This window comes from Myotis daubentonii, chromosome 14 (genome assembly GCF_963259705.1).
Source record: "Myotis daubentonii chromosome 14, mMyoDau2.1, whole genome shotgun sequence".
Lineage (NCBI taxonomy): Eukaryota > Metazoa > Chordata > Mammalia > Chiroptera > Vespertilionidae > Myotis > Myotis daubentonii.
In genome coordinates this window covers 24,411,203-24,432,417 of record NC_081853.1, presented here as the reverse complement: position 1 = coordinate 24,432,417, position 21,215 = coordinate 24,411,203, and the positions used below count along the sequence as shown (strand labels likewise).

Sequence of the window (21,215 nt, the reverse complement as noted above, 5' to 3'; positions counted from 1 at the left end):
CACAAATACAACTGACAAGAGCTGCTTCAAATCCTTTTGTAAAATGAGCTAATGAATGAATCGGTGAAAATAAAATTAAGAGGCAAAGTTGGGATTCGAATCAGATCTGAATGACCATACATAGCCTTCTGACTGGCTTGCATGTGGGACCTCTCAAACAGGACAGCCTCATCAGGGAGCAGAACTCCTGGGGCATAAGTAACATCCTTCAACTGATAAAGTTATACTCAAGTTCTCTTGGGATGAGATGCTACCTGTGATGCTTCTGAACTCTGACACTATCTGTATTTTATCCTCTCCTTTGTGTACCAAGGAAAGGGAATCCCCCTCTCTTATTCTAGGGTCTCACACAGGAAGCCCAGATATTGCTGGTCTTGTACCCACATCCTCATTCAGGTGCCACCCCACTGGAACAGATTCCACCACATCCAAATGGGTACATCTAACACCTCAGATGACTCCAAAAGTAAATGGAACTAAACACTGGGTGATCCTGTGCCAATTACTTAACCTCTCTGAACTGAGTGGTGCTTGGCACAGAGTCAGTGTTTGGGGATCATTTGTAGAAGGGATTGAATGGAGGGAGGGAGGATGAGTGGGTTATAAACTACAATAGCTGACTGATATGGTGAAACAGCAGACATTTGGACTGTCCACTTTTCTTGCCATTTCCAGTTATCAATCTGAGGGGTATAGAACCAGAAGAGGGAGGAGATTCCTTTTATTGGGCTATAACTCAGGAAATACGCTCTTATCACTTAGGTTTTTAACCTTCTTTCTCAGTAGGCAGTCTGCCCATATCCCTAAACACACACTGAGAAAAGCATTTCTTGAGCACAGTAAAGAGACCTTATTAAAAGATAAAGGCCTGAGGATTTGTGGGGCACAGCCTCTGCAGAGAGGTCAAATAACTAGTCCAAGGCCTGGCTAGAGAGACCAAGCTCTATCTCAGCATTTGCCTCCTTAGAGATTTCCCAGGCCAGGTCCCTCCCAGGGTCCTGTCCTAGTTTGAGCTTTGTTCTACTTTTCTGAAAGTAACTAAAAGCAAGAATTCAAGAGCCTGAGAGAATCATGGGGTTGGCAAGTCCAAACCCCAAGGAAGAACATACACATTCAGGGTCTTTATTCATCAGTACTTGAGAACCAAGAGTGCATTCACCCAAAGACAAAAGACGTGCACTGCCTACTCCACAAATGGGATAAGACCAGGACTGCAATATTAATGACCAGGGTGTTTGAATGACTGTTGCATTGCCACCTTGTTATTCATTCGTTAATGGATGTCCAGCCAAATGATCAGCAGCTTCATAAGGGGCTAATTTCTGTCACATTCAGAATCTCTCGCCAGCATGCAAATCAACTTCCTGGAGGTATCAGGAATGGCTTATCCATTTTATAGCTCCTGAACTGTGCCTCTCACCAAAGAACTAAGAAAAAGAGTCTGGCCTCACAGTACTCAGCCACCACCCCAAGAGCCAGGAAAAGACCTTTTTAAAAAAAAAAAAAATATCCCACTTGACAGGCCACAGAGGGAATAATACTATGCTACAATCTACAATAAAAAGTTCTCTCTAGAGAAGAATTCAGATTCCAAAGAGTATATACTATATGATTTCACTTATAGGAAGTCCAAAATTAGACAAAAGTCTCCCGTGGTGTGGAGTTAAGAGATGCTTGCCTCTGTGTAGGAAGGAGGCACTAATAAGAAGAAGCATGAGGGGGGCTTTGGGAATGCCTGATAACCTTTTATTTTTATCTGTCTGCTGGGTGCGTGAGTGTGTTTGCTTTATAATAAAGCTGTAAACGTAAGGATTTGTGTGATTCTCTATGCCTTTTATACATCAATAAAATGACAAATTAAAAAATCACTCTTTGTAGACAGAAAGTGGCTTATACTTACTGCTGCCTGCTTACAGAATCCCATTCATGTATACTGTGCCAGAGACTTTAAAAAAGAACAAACCCATAAGCCTATTTTCTCACCTTCAAATGGTTTTTTCACGGTTTTCAAGTTGAGTAAGAGGGGCTTTTCTTTTTTCCCCCCAGGTTGACTCTCACTGAATTCCAGGGCCTAATCAAGCCTCTTTTTGCACTTGGTCAATCTTTGGATGGGCTAAATTCTGGCTATGGTCCCACAGAGAGATCAACAAAGTAATCTTTAAGCCTCCCAGGTCAGGGCGGAGGAGAGCAGAGGCACCATGAGTGCAGGCTACTTAGGCATCTTCCCCCAGATTACACAATGAGTTTCTGGTGGGGGCCCTGTGATGCTCTGTCCAAGGACTATCACTTTCCTACCACAGCTCCTTCCACAGGGTCAACTGATAAACACTCTCCTTTGGGAATTGAGGAAAATGAGCCCAGGAAACATCACTGGTCACTCTCTGTATAAAGCACACGAAGCGGCTGACAGGATTCCTCTCCGACAGGAAACCATTAGCCTCGGAGAGCCAGGAAGAGGATGAGGGAAATGCTGCGTCTGCAACAGGGCATTGTAACACAGCCCCGTGCTTTTGTGGAAAGGATGTTCTCCTAACCCAAACACAGCTGCATAAATGGACTCCACTTAAAAACACACACAAAAGAAATGTAAAGCCTATAAATAGGGAACACACAACCCTGCTTAATAATTTTCAAGTTCTTTCTCCACTTTCTTTTTTAGCAAGTAGCTAAAAATAAAGGCTCAAAATTTGAAATAATGTAAACAAGTAATATCTCACACACACACACACACACACACACACACACACACACACACACTGGGCTTTCCCCATATATGGCTGCGTTATTCTTTAGCCTTTGAAAAGGCCAAATGAAGAGATGACCAACAACCAAAATAATCCTGCAGACATTTGAAAATCAAGAGAAAGAACTAGAAGAGTTGATGATTGACAAACAATTGCAAGGCTCAATGGGAGTAAGTAACACTGAGAGGGATTAGTTGCCATAGTACTTTAAAAACATGGGCACATGCATTTTGACACTGGACCCCTTCTATAAAGGGACTGTTTTGCCCTCTGGCCTCAGCACTGAGAAAACTACAACTGTGGTAATTTAACATAAAGGACTTAAAGAAGGAAACCAGTGCAGGGGCATGACTGAAAATTTAATTAAGGCCCCGTTCAGTATGCAATCTGTAACGGAGATGAGGGCACATCTCAAGGTCAGAAGAAAGAGAAGGAGACACAAAAAAGAGGAGAGCGTGGGGATTCGAATGAGAGGACAGTGTGAGGAGCAGAGGTTGGCTCTGGAAGACCGCTTCCTCATGATATTGGAGTCTGTTGGGTCCTCTGGAAATGTTTCCGTAGAAAAGATTAACACATTCATGTCAAATAAATGCCACCTTTGTGAGGCAGGGTGGAGAGGTCACACTGCACAGTGTCTTATGGTTTACAACAAAGCCTTGTTATAGACAATCCTGGACACAAGGTAAAGCACCTGCTTTTACTGATATGAAAACTGAGGCTCAGGGATGGTTAGGAAACTAACTCAGGTCTATAGCGGGTGAGTTCATGCAAGAGGGCTGCAGTAGTGATTTGAAGCTAACTCTTCCAATGTGCAGGTCAGGGCTCTTTCCACTCACAAAATCTCTGAAAGAGCACTGGTCAGAGTGCCAAGTTTAGGTCTGGATTGCAGCTTGTCCACTATCTCACTCTATGACTGTGGACAAGTAATTTTCCCTCTCCTATTCTCATCTTTAACTGGAACATGATAGGTCTGTCCCAGATGAGAGGAGGTGAGCAGAGGGGACGCAGCGAGAGAGATAGACCCTGCTCCCTGCACAGATCTGTGAGTCTGTCCTCGAAAATTATCAGACAAGACTCTCAGACACTATCACCGCTTCATGCACAAACACAGCCTGCCTGTTATAAACTGACTGCACACATGAAAACTAGAGAAATGATTTTCAAAACTTAAGACTAGAAAATCTCTTCATTCCTCCAAACATAGAATAAGAGAACTACTGAAAAGGCAAGATGAATTCTAAATTTTCATTCCACTACTTTTTTTCTTTTTTGCTCTCAGTGGACCTTTCTTAGGATGCTTCAGATTCTTTTCCTGAAAATACAACTCACTTTTTGTTGATGCTGCACATTTCCTAAACATGCCTATAAAAGCTTTGTATTTGGCTAGGGCGTTAATAATAATAATAATAATAAACAACAGCAACAAACATAGCAGGCATATTTATTGAGGGGCTATGACAGGCACTCACTGTTGCTGAGCCCTTTCTATGTATCATCCTTTATCTCTACAATGAGGCAGATACTACTGTCTCCATTTTATAGATAAGAAAACTAAGGCTCACAGAAGTTTAGTGACTTGACCAAGGAAGACCATCTTAATAACTGCCGGGCTATTATTTAAACCTCTGTCTGGCTGATTCCAAAGCCCGTTCTTTCTTTGTCTCCTCTATTATGAGACTGCTAGTCAACATGCTAAATGCATCTAAGACTCTGGTAATGCTGCTTGTTCATGATTTCATTTTGTCACCATCTGCAGAATGGGATACTTTCCTAGTGGTCATAAAGCACTCTCGCTGAAATCCCAGAGAGGCTGGAGGGTAAGTAGGGTGAAGAACAGATGGATTGGGCTGATGACATGTAAAGTGACCCTAAATACTTTCCCCCTGGGATCAGGTCCAGAATTGTGATTTCATTTCCAAATCACTAACCTGGTGAGGGACAAGCCCAAGAGAGGTTGGAGGCTCGTTCATGCGGTCGTCACTGCTGCTGGCAATGGCGTAGCCCCTGAGAAAAGGAAATGATTAGAGCGGCTCATTTAATAAAGGTTTATGTTTAACACATGTGAGGGTGATCTGGAGGCAGTCCACGTAAGATTTGTAAGGATAACCAAAAGCCCCTTGCTAGGTGGCATAGAACTGATTTCCCTTGCAGGGAAGGCAGAACAGTACTAAAAAATGCTTGAGTTTTGGAATCAGAAAGACCAGAAGTTTGTTTAACTTCTCTGTGTTTCAGGTCTATCACCTATAAAACAGGAATTATATGGTTGTGAGAAATAAATGAGAAATAAGTTAGATAAATTGCTGAGCACAATCTTTGGTTACGATACCTTGATTATTCTGAGACAGTCTTATAAAACACCACAGCACATTTTCATATTGGAATTTGAAATGAAAAACTTTCCAACCATAACTTCTTGAGCTGATGTAAATGCTACCAAAATGAAGGAAGGAGAAAGAAGAGTGAGGAACTAATTGGGCAGAAGAATGAGTACATTCCTTCCTGAACAATGATGTGTTTGCTTACAGTACAGAAGACATGCGATACAGGACCTGGTTTCAGCTCACAACCAGTGAAAACATGGCAGACAGAGGGGTCAGTGTCAGGAAATCCTAGAACAGGGGTGGGCAAACTTTTTGACTCGAGGGCCATAATGGGTTCTTAAAGTGGACCGGAGGGCCGGAACAAAAGCATGGATGGAGTGTTTGCGTGAACTAATATAAATTCAAAGTAAACATCATTACATAAAAGGGTACGGTCTTTTTTTTTTTAGTTTTATTCATTTCAAATGGGCCAGATCCGGCCGGCGGGCCGTAGTTTGCCCACGGCTGTCCTAGAATCAGCTCTCCAAGATTTTCTCCCAGATACTTCCTGTCAGGAAGCCACTTCTTTCTCTTTAAAATTAATTTTTAAAATTAATTCAATTTTGCCTCACTTTTATTACAAGATGAATTAATTCTATTGTTAAGTCATAAAGTAAGATCTTTTCCTTGCTTGGAGAAGGTAGAGGTCCAGATTACAATTGTGCTAATTTTTGTATCTTTAATATAAAATATATACAATGTGTTAAACTTATTGACTAAAAGGCCCAAGGTCAAACTGAAACAAAGAATACCAACCCACTCATCTATTTCCTCTTATATGTAAACCTAGAGAGCTACCAAGGTATGGAAGAATTGCAGCGCCAAGATCTGCGAGAGGAGAGAAGCCCATAGAAGTAAACCAAGTATTTGCAAGAGAAGCTTTTTTCCATAAAGTGACTGCCAACGTCAAAAAAGGTTGGTAGACAAGGATCAGAAGCTGAACAGAGATACTGACAGACTCATGGGGCTAGAGGGAAAACTACAGTTTGAGGTCTGCCAAAAAGGAGGAACCATGGAAAATATCCTGAGCTTTGAGCTGGGGCTATATCCTCAGAGCAAAGGTGAACCAGAAATAGACAAATCCTAATTATATTTAGGAATTCTAGGACTGATAATCCATTTGGCCTAGCAGTTTGCCAGAAGGAAATGTAAATCACATAATCTCTATAAATGTTCATAATATGGTATAATGTCCAGTACTCAAGCAAAAACAACCAAGCAGCCCGGCCAGTGTGGCTCAGTAGTTGAGCATCGACTCATGTACCAGGAAGTCGCTGGTTCGATTCCCGATCAGGGCACATGCCCAGGTTGCAGCTCGATCCCTGGTAGAATGCGTGTAGGAGGCAGCTGATTGATGTTTCTATCTCTCCCCCTCTCCCTTCCTCTCTCTGTAAAAAAATAAAAATAAACAAATAACCAACCAGATTCAAGGAAGTGAGACATTTAAATACTAATTGGACATGTGATGTTATTAAGAAATTGCCTTTAATTTTTTTATATGTAAAAACAGTGACATAGCCCTAGTCCGTTTGGTTCAGTGGATAGAGCGTCAGCCTGTGGACTGAAGGGTCTCAGGTTCAATTCCGGTCAAGGGCATATGCCTTGGTTGCGGGCTCGAACCCCAGAAGGGGCATGCAGGAAGCAGCTGATCAATGATTCTGTCATCATTGATGTTTCAATCTCTTTCTCCCTTCCTCTCTGAAATCAGTAAAAATATATTTTAAAAAATAAAATAAGATAAAAACAGTGACATATATACTGAAACGATACATTTTTCTGAATAAAATGCTATGTCTTGGATTTGATTTAAAATAAACCAGTCAGAGGAGGAGAAAACATGGAGAGCAGCACAGGTAAATAATGACTGGCCATGTGTTCGTAATTATTGAAGCTGGGTGGTGTATACTAGGGGTTTATTATTTATGTATATATCTTCTTTCATATGTTTGAATTTTCTATAATAAAAAGGTTTTCTTAAACACACACACACACACACACACACACACACACACTCTCTCTAGAACACTGGGTTTATGAGGAGACAATATATAACCAAAAGCCAAAGAAAACAATAGACAATAGGAAAAGACCCATAGGAGATCCAGATAAGAGAGACATCTGATAAGAACTTAAAAGAAAAACATAGTTAAATGTTATCAAGGAATGAAAAAGACCAATATCACAACTTTAGCAGAGAACAGGAAATGTGTAAAATAAGATAAAGTTGAAATTCTGGAAATAAAACATTTAATAATGAAATTAAAACCCAGTGGATGGTTTTAACATACATTAGAAACAGAAAAAAAGTGAGTTAGTAAATTGGAAGATAAGCCAGACCAAAGCAAAGAAAGACAAAGTGATGGAAAATACAGAAAAGAGCATAGATGATTCTAACTGATATGCCATTGGAGACTCAAAAGGAAAGCAGCATGAGAGAAGGGGCAGAAGAATATTTTAACAGATAATGACTGAGAATTTTCCACAACAGATGAAAAACATCAAGACATGGATTCAAGAAGCAATAGAAAACACAATCAGAATAAATACAGTAGGTAAATCATAGTCCAACTTCTGAAATCCAACAATAATGAGAAAAGCTTAAGAACAACTGGGGGGAGGGGAAGAGGAAGAAAAACAAATTGTATCAAAGGATCAGCAACAGGATAAACTCCCAATTCTGCAACAAAGAAGAAGGTAATCAGAGACAACAGGATAGACTTTCCACATGTTGGATTCCAATCTAGAATTCTATACACAGTAAAAATATATTTTAAACTTAAAGATAAAACAAAGACATTTTCAGATAAACAAAAACAAATTTATTTGTCACTAGCATTTGTAAAGGATAATAAAAGGTATTCTTCAGGAAGAAGGAAAATGCCCTTGGCTGGAAGCTTAAAGTCAGAGAAAGAAATTAAAAGTAACAAAAAAGGAAAATGCTAGTAAAACAATACCAACAATATAACAATAACAACATCTTCTGGGGATTAAAATATATACAGAATTTTTAAAAAATGAGTGTGCAGACACTGCTGGTTCCTAATCAACATCCATTCTCCACTTCTGTCTTTTTTTTTTTTAATTTCTTTATTGATTAAGTTATTACATATGTGTCCTTATCCCCACATCTCCACTTCTGTCTTATCACAGTTCTATTCAGAGAGGCAATGTGCCCAGCCAAGGTAACTGTCAGAGTTCCTTGTAGCTAAGAGTGAAAGGTCATGTGATATTGAAGTTAGAATCAATGGATAAGTCTTCCAGGAAAGCTCTTTAAAAGATGGGTAAGCCTCAGGTGGGCACAACTTTTATCTTTTGTTCATTTCTTTCTTCTTCTTTTTAAAAAAATTTTTCATTTATTGATTTTAGAGTGAGAAAGGAGGGGAGAGAGAGAGCGACGAAGGGGGCGGAGAGAGAGGAGAAAAACCTCAATTTGTTGTTCCACTTGTTTATGCATTCATTGGTCAATTCTTATATGTGCCCTGACGGGGGATCAAACTCGCAACCTTAGTGTATTGTGATGACATTCTAACCAACTGAGCTACCTGGCCAGTGCCTTTCTTCTTAACTATAACACAGAAGCAATATTGAAGGTAGAGCAGCCATTTTTTTTTTTTTACCACAAGGTGACAAGCATAAGAAAGAAAGCAAAGAGTGGCTTAGTGAATGACAAGAAGGAACTCGAGTACCTGATAGCATAATAGAGCCTTTGTACCAGCCCTGGACTGCCTTCCTCTGAGCTTCTTGCTGCATAAGAAAAATAAAGCCCCGTTTGGCTAAGTCACTGAAGATGGATCTCTGTTATATACAAATACAATTTCTATCTTATGTGATATATATGTTCAGGGCTAAGGAGATAAAAGTTACTAATAAAATAAAAGCATGAAAGTCCTAAGGCCTGTACCAAAATTTTTATTCTTCTGTATAAAGAGTCACCAAAGCAAACTAGGAGAGTTTAAATCCAAAAGGATGTAGAGATGTAGCCCCAAAGATTGCATGACAAGTTCTTCCCAGCCAAAGAATCACCCCAGGTTTTTTTAAGTCTTATTTTTTTGAGAACAGAAAGAGTAACACACATCTCAGAAGAGTCAGGCTGAGAAAAGGCCAAGGAGACACAAAAACTTTCTTTGTTTAAATACCCATCTCTAAATAGCCAACTCACCCTTCTGGATGCTGCAAAACAGAAACCATCAATTCCACTGCCAGGGCTCCTGCAATCATGGCCAGTCCTGGACGACTCACAGTGCACTGCTGATCCAAGGTCCGGTCTCTGGTTGACTACAGAGAGACAATCATTGACATGTGCTAAAAGGTCTATTCCACTCAACTCTGGTTGGCTGAGGCATGAAAATCCTCCATGATAAAGTTATACAACATAACCACATGCTCACTGTTGGCAAAGAACATTCAGCCTCAAATAATATAATTTCTTTTCTTTTTTTAATATTTTAAAAAATATTTTTATTGATTTCAAAGAGGAAGGGAAAGGGAGACAGAGAAACATCAATAATGACAGAGAATCATTGACTGGCTGCTTCCTGCACACTCTTCACTGGGTATGGATCCCACAACCCAAGCATATGTCCTGACTGGGAATCGAACTGTGACCTCCTAGTTCATAGGTTGATGCTCAACTACTGAGCCACACTGGCCAGGCACTAGCTGAAATTGAATTTTAAATAAACAATGAATACTTTTTTAGTATGAGCAGATCTTGGGACATACTTATACTATAATATTATTCATTATTTACCTGCAATTAAAAGTTAACAGGGCTGCCGAAACCGGTTTGGCTCAGTGGATAGAGCGTCGGCCTGCAGACTGAAAGGTCCCAGGTTCGATTCCGGTCAAGGGCATGTACCTGGGTTGCGGGCACATCCCCAGTGGGGGGTGTGCAGGGGGCGGCTGATCGATGTTTCTCTCTCATCGATGTTTCTAACTCTCTATCCCTCTCCCTTCCTCTCTCTGAGGAAAATCAATAAAATATATTTAAAAAAAAAAAAAAGTTAACAGGGAATCTGTATTTTTACTTGCTAAATCTGATCAGCTATGAGCCACAGCCCCATTCTGCAGAAGCACATGTAGCCTAAAAGACTTATTTTGGAACTACCCCATTAGGCAGTGTCCAAGCCAGAACTAAAATCTGGGTCTTACTCCCCATTTAATGCTCTCTTCAGTAAGATACACACAAGAGACAGTGCTGAGCAATGACAGGGACTGGTCCATCCTACATTTCCTTGCTGGGCTTTGCATAAAAATGGTTTGTCACTGCATTTTTACTGGTGAGCAGAGAACAGCTGTACACAGATGATGATGCCAATGAGGCTCACAGTGGGATAATGCCACCCCCTAAACTGAAGAATTCTTCTCTTTATTAGAAGACAATATTTAAATAGTCATAAAAAGTCATGAGTCTCTTTAGCCTAATGGATAAGACAGTTATAGGAAATATTTGGAAACACAAAGAAATTCACTTACATCTCCGGGGGCCACCACATCATTGCAGAAATAGCAGCCAAGTTTGTAACCAGGGATGTTGGCGAAAAGCGACGAGCCCAGGTCTGCGGGTGCCACAGGGTGGCTGGGACACAAGTCTCCGGCACCCTGATGCTTAGGTTTCTTCAGGCCATGTCTCATGACAACAAATGTGTCAAAGCCCAGGGCAGCATTGATGACCAGCTGTCAAGGAATAAAAGACTAGAATTAGGAGACATATATTTTAAAATGTGGCTAATTTCATATTTGGTCAACTTTTAAAATTTATTTTGTTAAGTATCTGCATATGAGTGTAATTAGACACTAGAAGATAATGTTGATAAAAGTTACCCAACACTGAGGGCTTATTAAATCAAAAGATTTAACAGTGATTAACATAAATTTTCTCTTTTAGTTTCATTTAAAAGTCCCAGCAAACATTTTCTATTTAAAGATGAGGATATTGAAAGTCAGAGAGGTTACCTCTATAATTTACTCAAGGTCACTTAGCTGGTAAAAGGTAGGTGTATAAAACCACATTTTGATATTTCCTAAACACCTTCTTTCCACAATTATGCTATGGTCTGTCATGTCTACATAGATTATTCTCATAATAGCTTTGAGATATAATTTATATACTATACAATTCACCATTCACATAGATTTTTTTTTAATATATTTTATTGATTTTTTACAGAGAGGAAGGGAGAGAGATAGAGAGTTAGAAACATCGATGAGAGAGAAACATCGATCAGCTGCCTCCTGCACATCTCCTTCTGGGGATATGCCCGCAACCCAGGCACATGCCCCCGACCGGAATCGAACCTGGGACCTTTCAGTCCGCAGGCCGACGCTCTATCCACTGAGCCAAACCGGTTTCGGCCATTCACATAGATTTTTAAGAACAGCTTTTATTTTTACTTGTATTATGAGAATTTCTCTTAGTTGTAATTTAGCTTATTCTCCCAAATTTCTGGTTATATAGAAAGTTAGAAAAGTATAGAAAAACCACACCAGAAAAGAAAACAGAAACAATCTTATAGCTAAAACAGTTACTATAATAACTTGGGGGATTTCTTCCTATTATTTTTCCTTTTATCTCCCATTCTCTTTTTCTCCATTCCTCCCTTCTTCATGCTTCCTCCCTCCTTATAAACAGATATAGATATAAACATTTATATATAAGCATAATTGATATAAAATATATATAGTATTTTATCTTGCTTATTTAACATAATGTAGTATTTTCCATGTTATTAAAATTCATTGAAAACATAACCATGAATGGTTGCATATTACTCCATCACATGTATGCACCATAATTTATTTAACCATCAAAATAAACGAATGTGTCACTGACCAAATAGTAGTGAATAAGACAGTCTTGCCCTCTTGGAGCTTACATTTTAGTGTGAGTACCCCTTCTAATATAGAGTACCTCAAAGGGCTATGAAAATTAAACAGTGAAGGATAACTATTATGCTGGATGATGGTTGTGAGGCAGATAATCTGCAGTGGAAGCCCTTTTGTACCGTGTCAGTAGTAGACACAAAGCACATGTCTTTTCTGGAGGGAGGGTGAACTGGGGACTTCTCCCTTTACGATGATGGTGCATTAAATCACAACCAGAGACAAAAGCCCCAGGATACACACACGTTACCTTTCTTTTGCTCGCAGCAATGACGGCAGGAAGCCACCGGCTCTCCCTGGTGTCCATCAACAGAAAGATAACATCATGGCTTTCGATGAGCTGCTCCAGTTGCTCCACATCCCTGCGGGCTTGCTCCAGGGTGACGCTGGAGAAGTTCACTGGATGTCCAGGCATGGGGATGCTCATGTTGAACCCTCTGGCATTCTAGGGAAACACCCAGATATATAGATGTCTGAAGCGGAAGTATAGTTGGTGTCTCAGAGCCCATGTCTCCCACAGCTACAAGCATGTATGTATGGTCTCTTGCAACTAGATATTTCTCCATGCATAAGTATGCTGCTTTTTCCTTTTGCTATCTGTGCTGTCAAGCTTCATTACCTCTGTATCCTAGACCTCCTTGACCTGTCACCACAAGGTCCCTAAGTCTGGATAAAGCAGCAAACAGAGAAATATGGATTCTAGTTTCAAAGTGGGTGGCAGGGGCACTTCCCAAATGAGGCAAGAACCCTGGAGATAACTGTTTATCTTTTGCTCTTTCTTTAAATCTGAGGCCAAAAAACTTAATCAAAATGCCCTCTGCCTGCACAAACCCCCTCTGCCCAGTAGAGCTGTCTCTTCCGACTCGTTTCCAGCTTGCCCTCTCTCCATTTCCTTAGAGTATAACATCTCCAAATGGGATGTTATAACAGAAATCATTTTAGTTAATAAATTCACGTTGAGATCAGAATGACTGCTAGTCTTGCCTTAGTCTTCTCAGGGTTATACACATTAAAAACACACACACCTCAAACCCCAAAACTCTACTTGCTAACTTTCAGCCAGAAAAATCTATAAATCTATTTATGACTGTGCAGATATTTGTTTGGAAGGTGAGGAGGTTAGGATGGGGGAGGGGGTTTGATGACAGCATGTGGTACTAAAGTGAAGCCTCCTGCTCTGTCCAAAAATAGAAGTTGCCTGGCGAACTGGGCTTTCTTCAAGGGTGGGGACTCAATATTTTTCACAGGGGCTTTAACATAGTTCTGTAATTTACCATTTGCCCCCTGCTGGCCCCAGAGTGTCTTGGCAGATTAACAATGAGACATGTAGGTGCCAAAGAAGCTGGGGACATTCACTTCTCATAGAAAGAAAGAGTTCTAGAATCACAAACTGCGCCCTTAATCCCCTGCACAGAGCTGGCCACAGGGAAGTCTGTGAAAACATCAGCTTTTTCATTCCTTTGCCAAAACCCCTTACCTACTAGAAAAATAGCTCAGGGGGCAGGGCAAGTAGGTCCTGTTACAAAGGAAAATCTATTTTGTATACTGTAGCTATTTTTCTCCTAATCTTAAACTTTAAATCTAATCTATGGAATTCAAGAAGGACAATAGTGACAACAGCAACAATTTTTAAAAGAATTAAAAAAAAAAAAAGTTGCTAGCAAAGCAGGAAACGACGCCAGACAGAAAGAAAGGACTTCAGAAAGAATAAATGTTCAAAACAAGTCCATTTGAACAATGAAAACACCACAAAGACAATTCTTGGGACCTCATTCGTTCATCTATTAAGTATTGGACTTCTACCAAGTACTATAATAAACAATAAGAAAAGCAACAACTACAGTAATAATCATGATGATGATGATGAAAACTTACTGTCTTATAATTGACAAAATATATTAAGTGGTGATAACTTGGTCCAAACATGTTTTTAGGTATTTTACTGTCACCAAGAATGAAGCATAATTACTCAATACCAATTCTAACCTATTGAATAATACAGATGATCATCCACATCCACTTTGCTAACCTAAATAATTCTCTGCTTGCTAAAATTTCAGCCAATAAACCTCCTTAGGATTGGCGCTGGCTCACCATTTAGGTTTATACACCTGAGGCTGGAATTCAGCAAGTTGCAAAATAGTAGGTTTCCTCCTTGGTTGCACACTAGAATCACCCAGAGAGGTGTTTTGTTTTGTTTTTAATTTCTTTATTGATTAAGGTATTACATATGTGTTCTTATCCCCTTATTGCCCTCACCCCCCTGGTGTCTGTGTCCATTGGTTATGCTTATATGCATGCATACAAGTCCTTTGGTTGATCTCTTCCCCTTTACCCCCACCTTCCCCTACCTTCCCTCTGAGGTTTGACAGTCTGATCGATGCTTCTCTGTCTCTGGATCTGTTTTTGTTCATCAGTTTATGTTGTTCATTATATTCCAAAAATGAGTGAGATCATGTGATATTTATCTTTCTCTGACTGACTTATTTCACTTAGCATAATGTTCTCCAGATCCATCCATTCCTAATGCCAGGCTTTTCCCTCAACCATTTAAACTGGAATCTCTCAGCCACCAATATTTTCTAAAACTCCCCAGATGGTCAATTGTGTGGCTGGGGGACAAGATATAATTTACAGATAGAGTGAAATGCACAGATCTCAAGTGTACAGTTCAGTGAGTTTTGAAAAACTGCAGATTAACCACTGTAACACACCTGTAAAGATACAGAACATGCTCTTGAGCCCCTTCCAGTCAATCCCCACTACTTTCCAACCTCACTGGGACAACCACTGTTCTGATATATTTTTAAAATGTATTTTTCAATTATAGTTAACATGCAATATTACATTAGGTTCAGGTGTATAACTGTGATTAGATATTTATACATCTTATGAAGTGATCAACCTGATAAGTCTAGTAACCATGTGGCACCAACATAGTTGGTATAATATTACTATATTCCCTATGCTGTACTTTACATCCCATGGCTATTTATAACTGCCAATTTGTACTTCTTAATCCTTTCATTTTTTTGCCCATCCCCCACCCCCCTCCTCCCTGGCAACCATCAGTTCATTCTCTCTATTTATGTTTGTTTCTTCATTTATTTTGTTTTTTAGATTCCACATATAAGTGAAATCATATATTTGTCTTTCTCTGTCTGACTTATTTAGCATTATACCCTCTAGGTCCATCCATGTTGTCACAAATGGCAACATTTAATTCCTTTTATGGCTGAGTAATACTCCACTGTATATATGTACCACACGTTCTTTAATCATTCATCTATCAATGGACACTTAGGTTTTTCCATGTCGTGGCTATTGTAAATAATGCTGCAATGAACATAGGGGTGCATTAGTCTGACTTTTTAAACCCTGATTGGTTTTGCCTAATCTAGAGCCTCACATAAGTGGTATCCTATAGTATATCTTGTTTATGTTTGGTTTATTTCACTCAGCATAATGCTTTTGAGGTTCATCCATATTGTTAAGCATCGATAGTACATTCCGTTTTGTTGTGTGAATATACCTCAATTTGTTTATTCACTTTCTGGGTTACTTCTAAATTTTGGCTATTATGGATAAAACTATTATGGACATTTGTGTGTGAGTCTTTTAGTATACAGGGGTGGGCAAAAGTAGGTTTACAGTGGTTCATATGGAAGACAATACAAATACATAATACAATAATTAATAAATAATATAACTCATAACTGTAAACCTACTTTTGCCCATCCCTGTGTATATGTTTTCATTTCTCTTAAATACCTAAAAGTGGAATTTTAGGGTCATTAGGTAGGTGTATGTTTAGTTCCATGAGAAACTGCCTGACTAATTTCCAAAGGCCTTGTTTTGCCAGCCAACTATGAGAGTTCTGGTTGCTCCACAGCCTGATAACACTTAGCACTGTTAATCTTCTTAATTGTAGCCATTTTAGTGGGTGTGTAGTGATATATCTTTGTGGTTTTTATTCATATTTCCCTGATGACTATTAATGTTCAGCATTTGCATGTGTTCACTGCAAATTTATAAAGCTTCACTATGAAATTAGTGCCTGTCCAAGTCTTTTGCCCCTTAAAAAACACACAACAGTATGTCTGTCTTCTTATTATTGAGTAGTAGGATTTGTTTATGTATTCTGGATAAAAATGTTTGCCAAATATACATACTATGAGTACTTTCTCAGTTTTGGCCAGCCTTTTCATTCTCTTAATGGTGTCTTTTGAGAAGCGAAGCTTTAGATTTCGACCAAGTCCAAGTTATACATTTTTTCACTTATGGTCAGTATTCTGGGTCCCAAGAAATATTTGCTTATCACAAGATCACTAGTTGCTTACTCCTAGAAGCTCTGCAGTTTTAGCTTTTATGTTTAATTCTATGGCCTTACTGGGGTGTCACCTAATGGTTTGGAGTATTCAATGAGGTCTCTTCCTTCTGGATAGATGGGAATTCAATGTCTCCCAGCCTTGTATCTCTGGCATCTCCATTCTCACAGCAGGAATGGTGGTGCTTTTTCCCAGCCTTACAGAGTCATGCCTAGAGCATGACTTGCTATTCAAGGACTCAAGATGCTATCTAGACTAGCAGGCAGCAACCGGAGGTCTGAAAGGTTGGTGACCGCTGATCTAGACCTCCTTCTCTGAACAACTCCAGAAGTCTGACATTCTGCCGCACAAATTCCAGCCACCTTAGCTGCTCTGAATTCTGATCTCAGTTTCCTCAGCTCATCCAGACCAAGAATATCCTATGAACTCTGAAATGGGCCAGGAAATGCCTTTATGCAATAAGTTGGGACAAGCATTTATTCTTTCCCTTCTGTTTGGGATCACAGTCTTTCACTGCCTGTTGTCCACTGTCTGAAAAGAGTCATTTTATATATTCCAGGTGCATAACTGTTTATGATAGGAAAGCTAGTCCATTATCAGTTACTCGTCAGGGTTGGAAGCAGATGTTCAGAGCTGGGTTTTAAAACCTTTAGTGTGGCTCCATAATTCTAAATTTTATTGCCTTGCCTTTAAAAAAAATAGTAACCTCAAATAGTTCTTTGATTTATTAAAGGTCAGATTTTTTCCTATTCAATTAATTCAACCCCCAAATTAGGCATGGTGTTTGTAGCAGAGCAGTTCTTTTTATGTCTTGTTCACTTAGTTCTAGACTTTTGGCCATGACCTAGTGTAAGGAAGGAAATGAATAAATATTTGTTGAATGTAAAAACTACATTAAATCAAACATATAGAGAAAATGTTCTTTATGGGTAAGCCTGGCTAACCAATAAGTGAAATAGTTTCACAAGTATTTTTCATGAATGAATTATAGCAGTACTTTGATGGGTTGTATTTTTCATGAATGAATTATAGTAGTACTTTGATGGGTATTATCTATTACTAGAGGCCTGATGCACGAAATTTGTGCAAGGGTAGGCCCTTGCAGCTGCTGCAGCCTCACGCCCCCCCCCCCCCCACACACACACACACTGGTCATTCTGGAAGGTCAGTCCACCATCTGGTCTAATTGCATATTAGCTCTTTATTACATAGGATTACAGAAAAGGCATGAAGGATAAAAGTATAAGAGACCTGAACTACTGGGCTTAAGAACTTAATAATCCAGTAGGGATGGAAAAGCGGAGAAAGAGCCTTGATCCTGGTGGGCTGATGTTTTCAAGGAAAGTTGAATTTGATCGCTAAGGGCCCAGGATGGTCTGGCTCTTGCTTTTGCCCAGCCTCTTGTCTGTCTTCCTTGACCTTTGTGCTTCAGCCACCCTGGCTTTCCTTCAGTTCCACAGAAGCACCATGCTGCTGACTACCACAAGTGTTTGCACAGATAGCTCTGCCACCATTAGTCTAGCTAACGCCACTCATCATACAAGACTTAGTTTCCTCAAGGAAGTATAGTCTTAGTTAAGGCCTTCCTCTTAAACATTCTCATGGCAACTGAGCTCCTGCTTTGGGTACTTATTACAATCATAATATTTTGTGAAATTAGTTGTTAATGCCTGTCTCCCCCACTAGATAATAAGCTCCAAATAAGGAAGAGAAAACTTTGGCTGTTTTGTTTCCTAATCCCAAGCACACAGCCTTAAATATTTTGATGAATAATTAAGTAACAGGATAAACAAATAAATAGGGGGGACTGAGCTGGCTCAAAGACAATGGCTAGCATTTGAGCAAGCCAATATTTCAGGCAACAAATAAGTGGCAGAGCCCAGATTCAAAGCCAGATCTGTTGGGACCCCAAGGGGAGTTCATAACACTCATCAGTGATTAGACTGGATTCTTCTTCTCAGCTATGTACTGCATCCCTCTAATAGAATTACACTTCCATGCCCTTTGCCATGACTGCAGGACCTCCCACTAGGAAAGCAGAATGTACTGACCTACCCCACTGACTTTGAGTGTGGCCCTGTGAATTACTTTGGCGATGGAGATGGAGGACACGGCATATTGCTATTAGTGAGCTGAGACTTTAAGAGGTATAAGTATGGTAAGTTTTTACCAATGCTTTTACACTTCCATCTTCTTACCATAAGAAGAGCAGGATCAGATGCCTATTGCTCCTTGAGCCTAGATTTTGAAATAATGACATACAGAGAAGACTAGAATCTGATTTGAAACTTGGAGTCCAGCCTAGCCCAGCAGCTAAACACAGTCAACCTACACTCCTGTAAGCATGAAATAAATATTTATAATTGTAAGCTACTAAAATGTTGGGATGTATGATATGCAATATTATCACAGCAGCAACCTAACTCATAGATCTTCTTAATGACAGGGTTGTAATTTATTCTTATTTCTTTTGGCATCCAGTAACCTAGCTAGATACATAGTGGGTGCTCAATCAATACTGTTGAATTAAACCCAATAAATGACATTCCTCAGATATGCTGCTCAAGTGAACAAAGCTGTCAAAGTTACTTCTAAAGCAAAGACATCTAAAATGAATGAATAATGAGTAACTAAATAGAGAAACTTTGAGAAAGTGGGCTTACTTTTTTTTTTCTTTTTTTTTTTTTTTTAAGCTAGGGCTGAGTCTCTTATGGCATTTTAAGTATAAACAGATGCTTCAGAGACACCTAATCTAACCTCTGTCAGGTAAATTGATTAAGCATGCAAGATGCAGAATCTCTTTTGCAGAATGACGGAAAAGCCCAGACAAGATTTTGAACCAAGTGAGCTGAATGACTTGTCTCCTATTATCTGGTGTTTAAATGATCAAACTCAAAAATAAGAAGCAGCTAAAGTAAAAAGCTAAACATTTAGCTCAATCTTTCTTCTGCACAGACTTACATTCAATTTAATTTCATAATTGTGTTCTAAGTAACTATCTGTGTATTCTGATGAAGAAGGAAAAATAGTATCCTACACCTGCCACCATAACCCCTTTGGAACAAGGCAGGATATAAAAATATACATACCCCCAGAATTCCTCAACTTAAAGTCAGATAAGGCATTGTAACTCACAAAATATTTTTTCATATATTCTTCATTTCTTTATACAATGATATATTAGGTTTTGTTTTGTCTTTTAATCCCCATCTCTGTGATGAGGAAACAGAGGCTCAGCCACATGATGAGGGCCTGGTAGTAAGTGACAGATGTCTGAATGTCTTTCACTAATACCATGCCGCCTCATTCCTCAAGACTTAAACACTGAAGATATAGGAGCACCCTGTGACATTCCCAAACAGCATCGACATACCACTCCGGGGAATATTCTCTGGAGCCGGTCTGCTGCAGCCAGGGCCTTGGGCTTGCCACCTGTGAGGCAATCTTCAAATTCATAGAGAGGCTGCCTCACAGGATTGGAGTAGGAGATCTTGGCATTGTCCACAAATGTGATGTGTCTGACGCCCCACCCCTGCATGGAAACAGGATATCATGGTGTGTTTCTGGTGAACATTTCACAGGGCATCACTCTTGAAATACCTAAAATGGGTTTGCTTTCGAGCAGCTTAGGGACCTCAAAATATAGGGAACTTCAGAAATTAAATGGTGTAAATTCAGTTTTTTATAAATAGAATATCAACTTCCTTTAAAAGATAAAATAATTATATAGCCAGTGCCTGGTTTCCTGTGTAATGAGACTAAGAAATGTCAGAGTTGCTCTAACTAATAATTCATTACTTTTGACAGTGGCACCAAAAAAAGATTTAGAGGCGAGTCTTATAAAAATTGTCTATGTTGCTATAATTAGCAATAATCCCCAATGTCGTTGCTTTCCGTTAAGGAATAATTTTGTAAGTATAAATAACAGCTCATCTTAAAACTTACTTAAAGCTTAAATTAACATCTGGGGGAAATGACTTACAAGTTATTTCCCACTAACACTGTAGAAGATTTTGTATTATTTCTCCAAGAGGCAAAAGCCTTACTAATCTGGAATATAGAGTATGATTCCAATATTCTCAGTTTTCATCTTATAAAGTCTTATAGAACCACACAACTTCAAAGTTGGATGGGATATCTAAAATTCTTAGTCTAATTACTGTTTTACATATATGGAAACTAAAGCCCAGAAAAGGTAAGTGACTCACCTAAAGTCATAGATGTAGTTAATGGTGGGGAAAAAATGAGATCCCTAGAGTTACAACCAAATGAAGATGCCTACTTTTTGGGGGGTGAGGTGGGGTGTGTGTATTTCAGTAGGTCATAAATAAGCATAATGATTTATTTTAAGAGAAGCTCTGACAGGATTACCCATAAACCTAAGATTCCGTTCTCTTTCCTTTCAATATCCTTCTATTATAAGGGACCTTGAAACTAAATTAGACTGACGATTCTAGGGGGAACAATCAATGTAGACTCAAGATTTGTTTTGGGGGTTGAGAAAGACAGGCTAGAATCCATCTTTTGAAAACCTTAGTTTAGATCAATTGTTTGTTTTGATGTCCACAGTTAACTTTTTGGTCTACTAACCCAGCTAAATAATCTACCATGGACAGAGAATTAAGGTGTGGGAAATCCAAGTCATTTGTGCTTAGTTTGGGGATATTTATTTCTAAAGTATTTTTGCATTCTTTAAAGCAATGCTGAGTGGATAGCAAGGAAGGCAGTCTGGGGACATGCTGGGCAGGGGGAAGAAAGCCAGATAAATTACAAACATGCCATGGGTTAGTCACATGCAGGTGGACTTTCACACTTAACTTCTGGCTTCCTGGAATGCTACACAGTTTAAATGGCTAATCTGCAAAGATTAAAGAAAATTACAATACTCAATGCTGGTGAGG

General features: G+C 39.3%; 1 protein-coding gene across 8 annotated transcripts in view; it reads right to left on the bottom strand.

The window, feature by feature from the left end:
• ATG7 (autophagy related 7) overlaps window positions 1–21,215 on the bottom strand; it is a 246,801-nt gene that overhangs the window by 162,473 nt on the left and 63,113 nt on the right. For 6 of the 8 annotated variants that reach the window (XM_059663587.1, XM_059663588.1, XM_059663586.1 and 3 more), the window contains 5 exons: window positions 19,688–19,846; window positions 12,237–12,431; window positions 10,580–10,780; window positions 9,264–9,379; window positions 4,673–4,748 (listed from right to left, as the gene is read on the bottom strand). In XM_059663587.1, coding sequence (XP_059519570.1) covers window positions 4,673–4,748; window positions 9,264–9,379; window positions 10,580–10,780; window positions 12,237–12,431; window positions 19,688–19,846 — 747 coding nt within the window. The remainder of the gene's footprint in view (window positions 1–4,672; window positions 4,749–9,263; window positions 9,380–10,579; window positions 10,781–12,236; window positions 12,432–19,687; window positions 19,847–21,215) is intronic. The other 2 variants (XR_009448517.1, XR_009448518.1) reach the window with 1 other exon arrangement.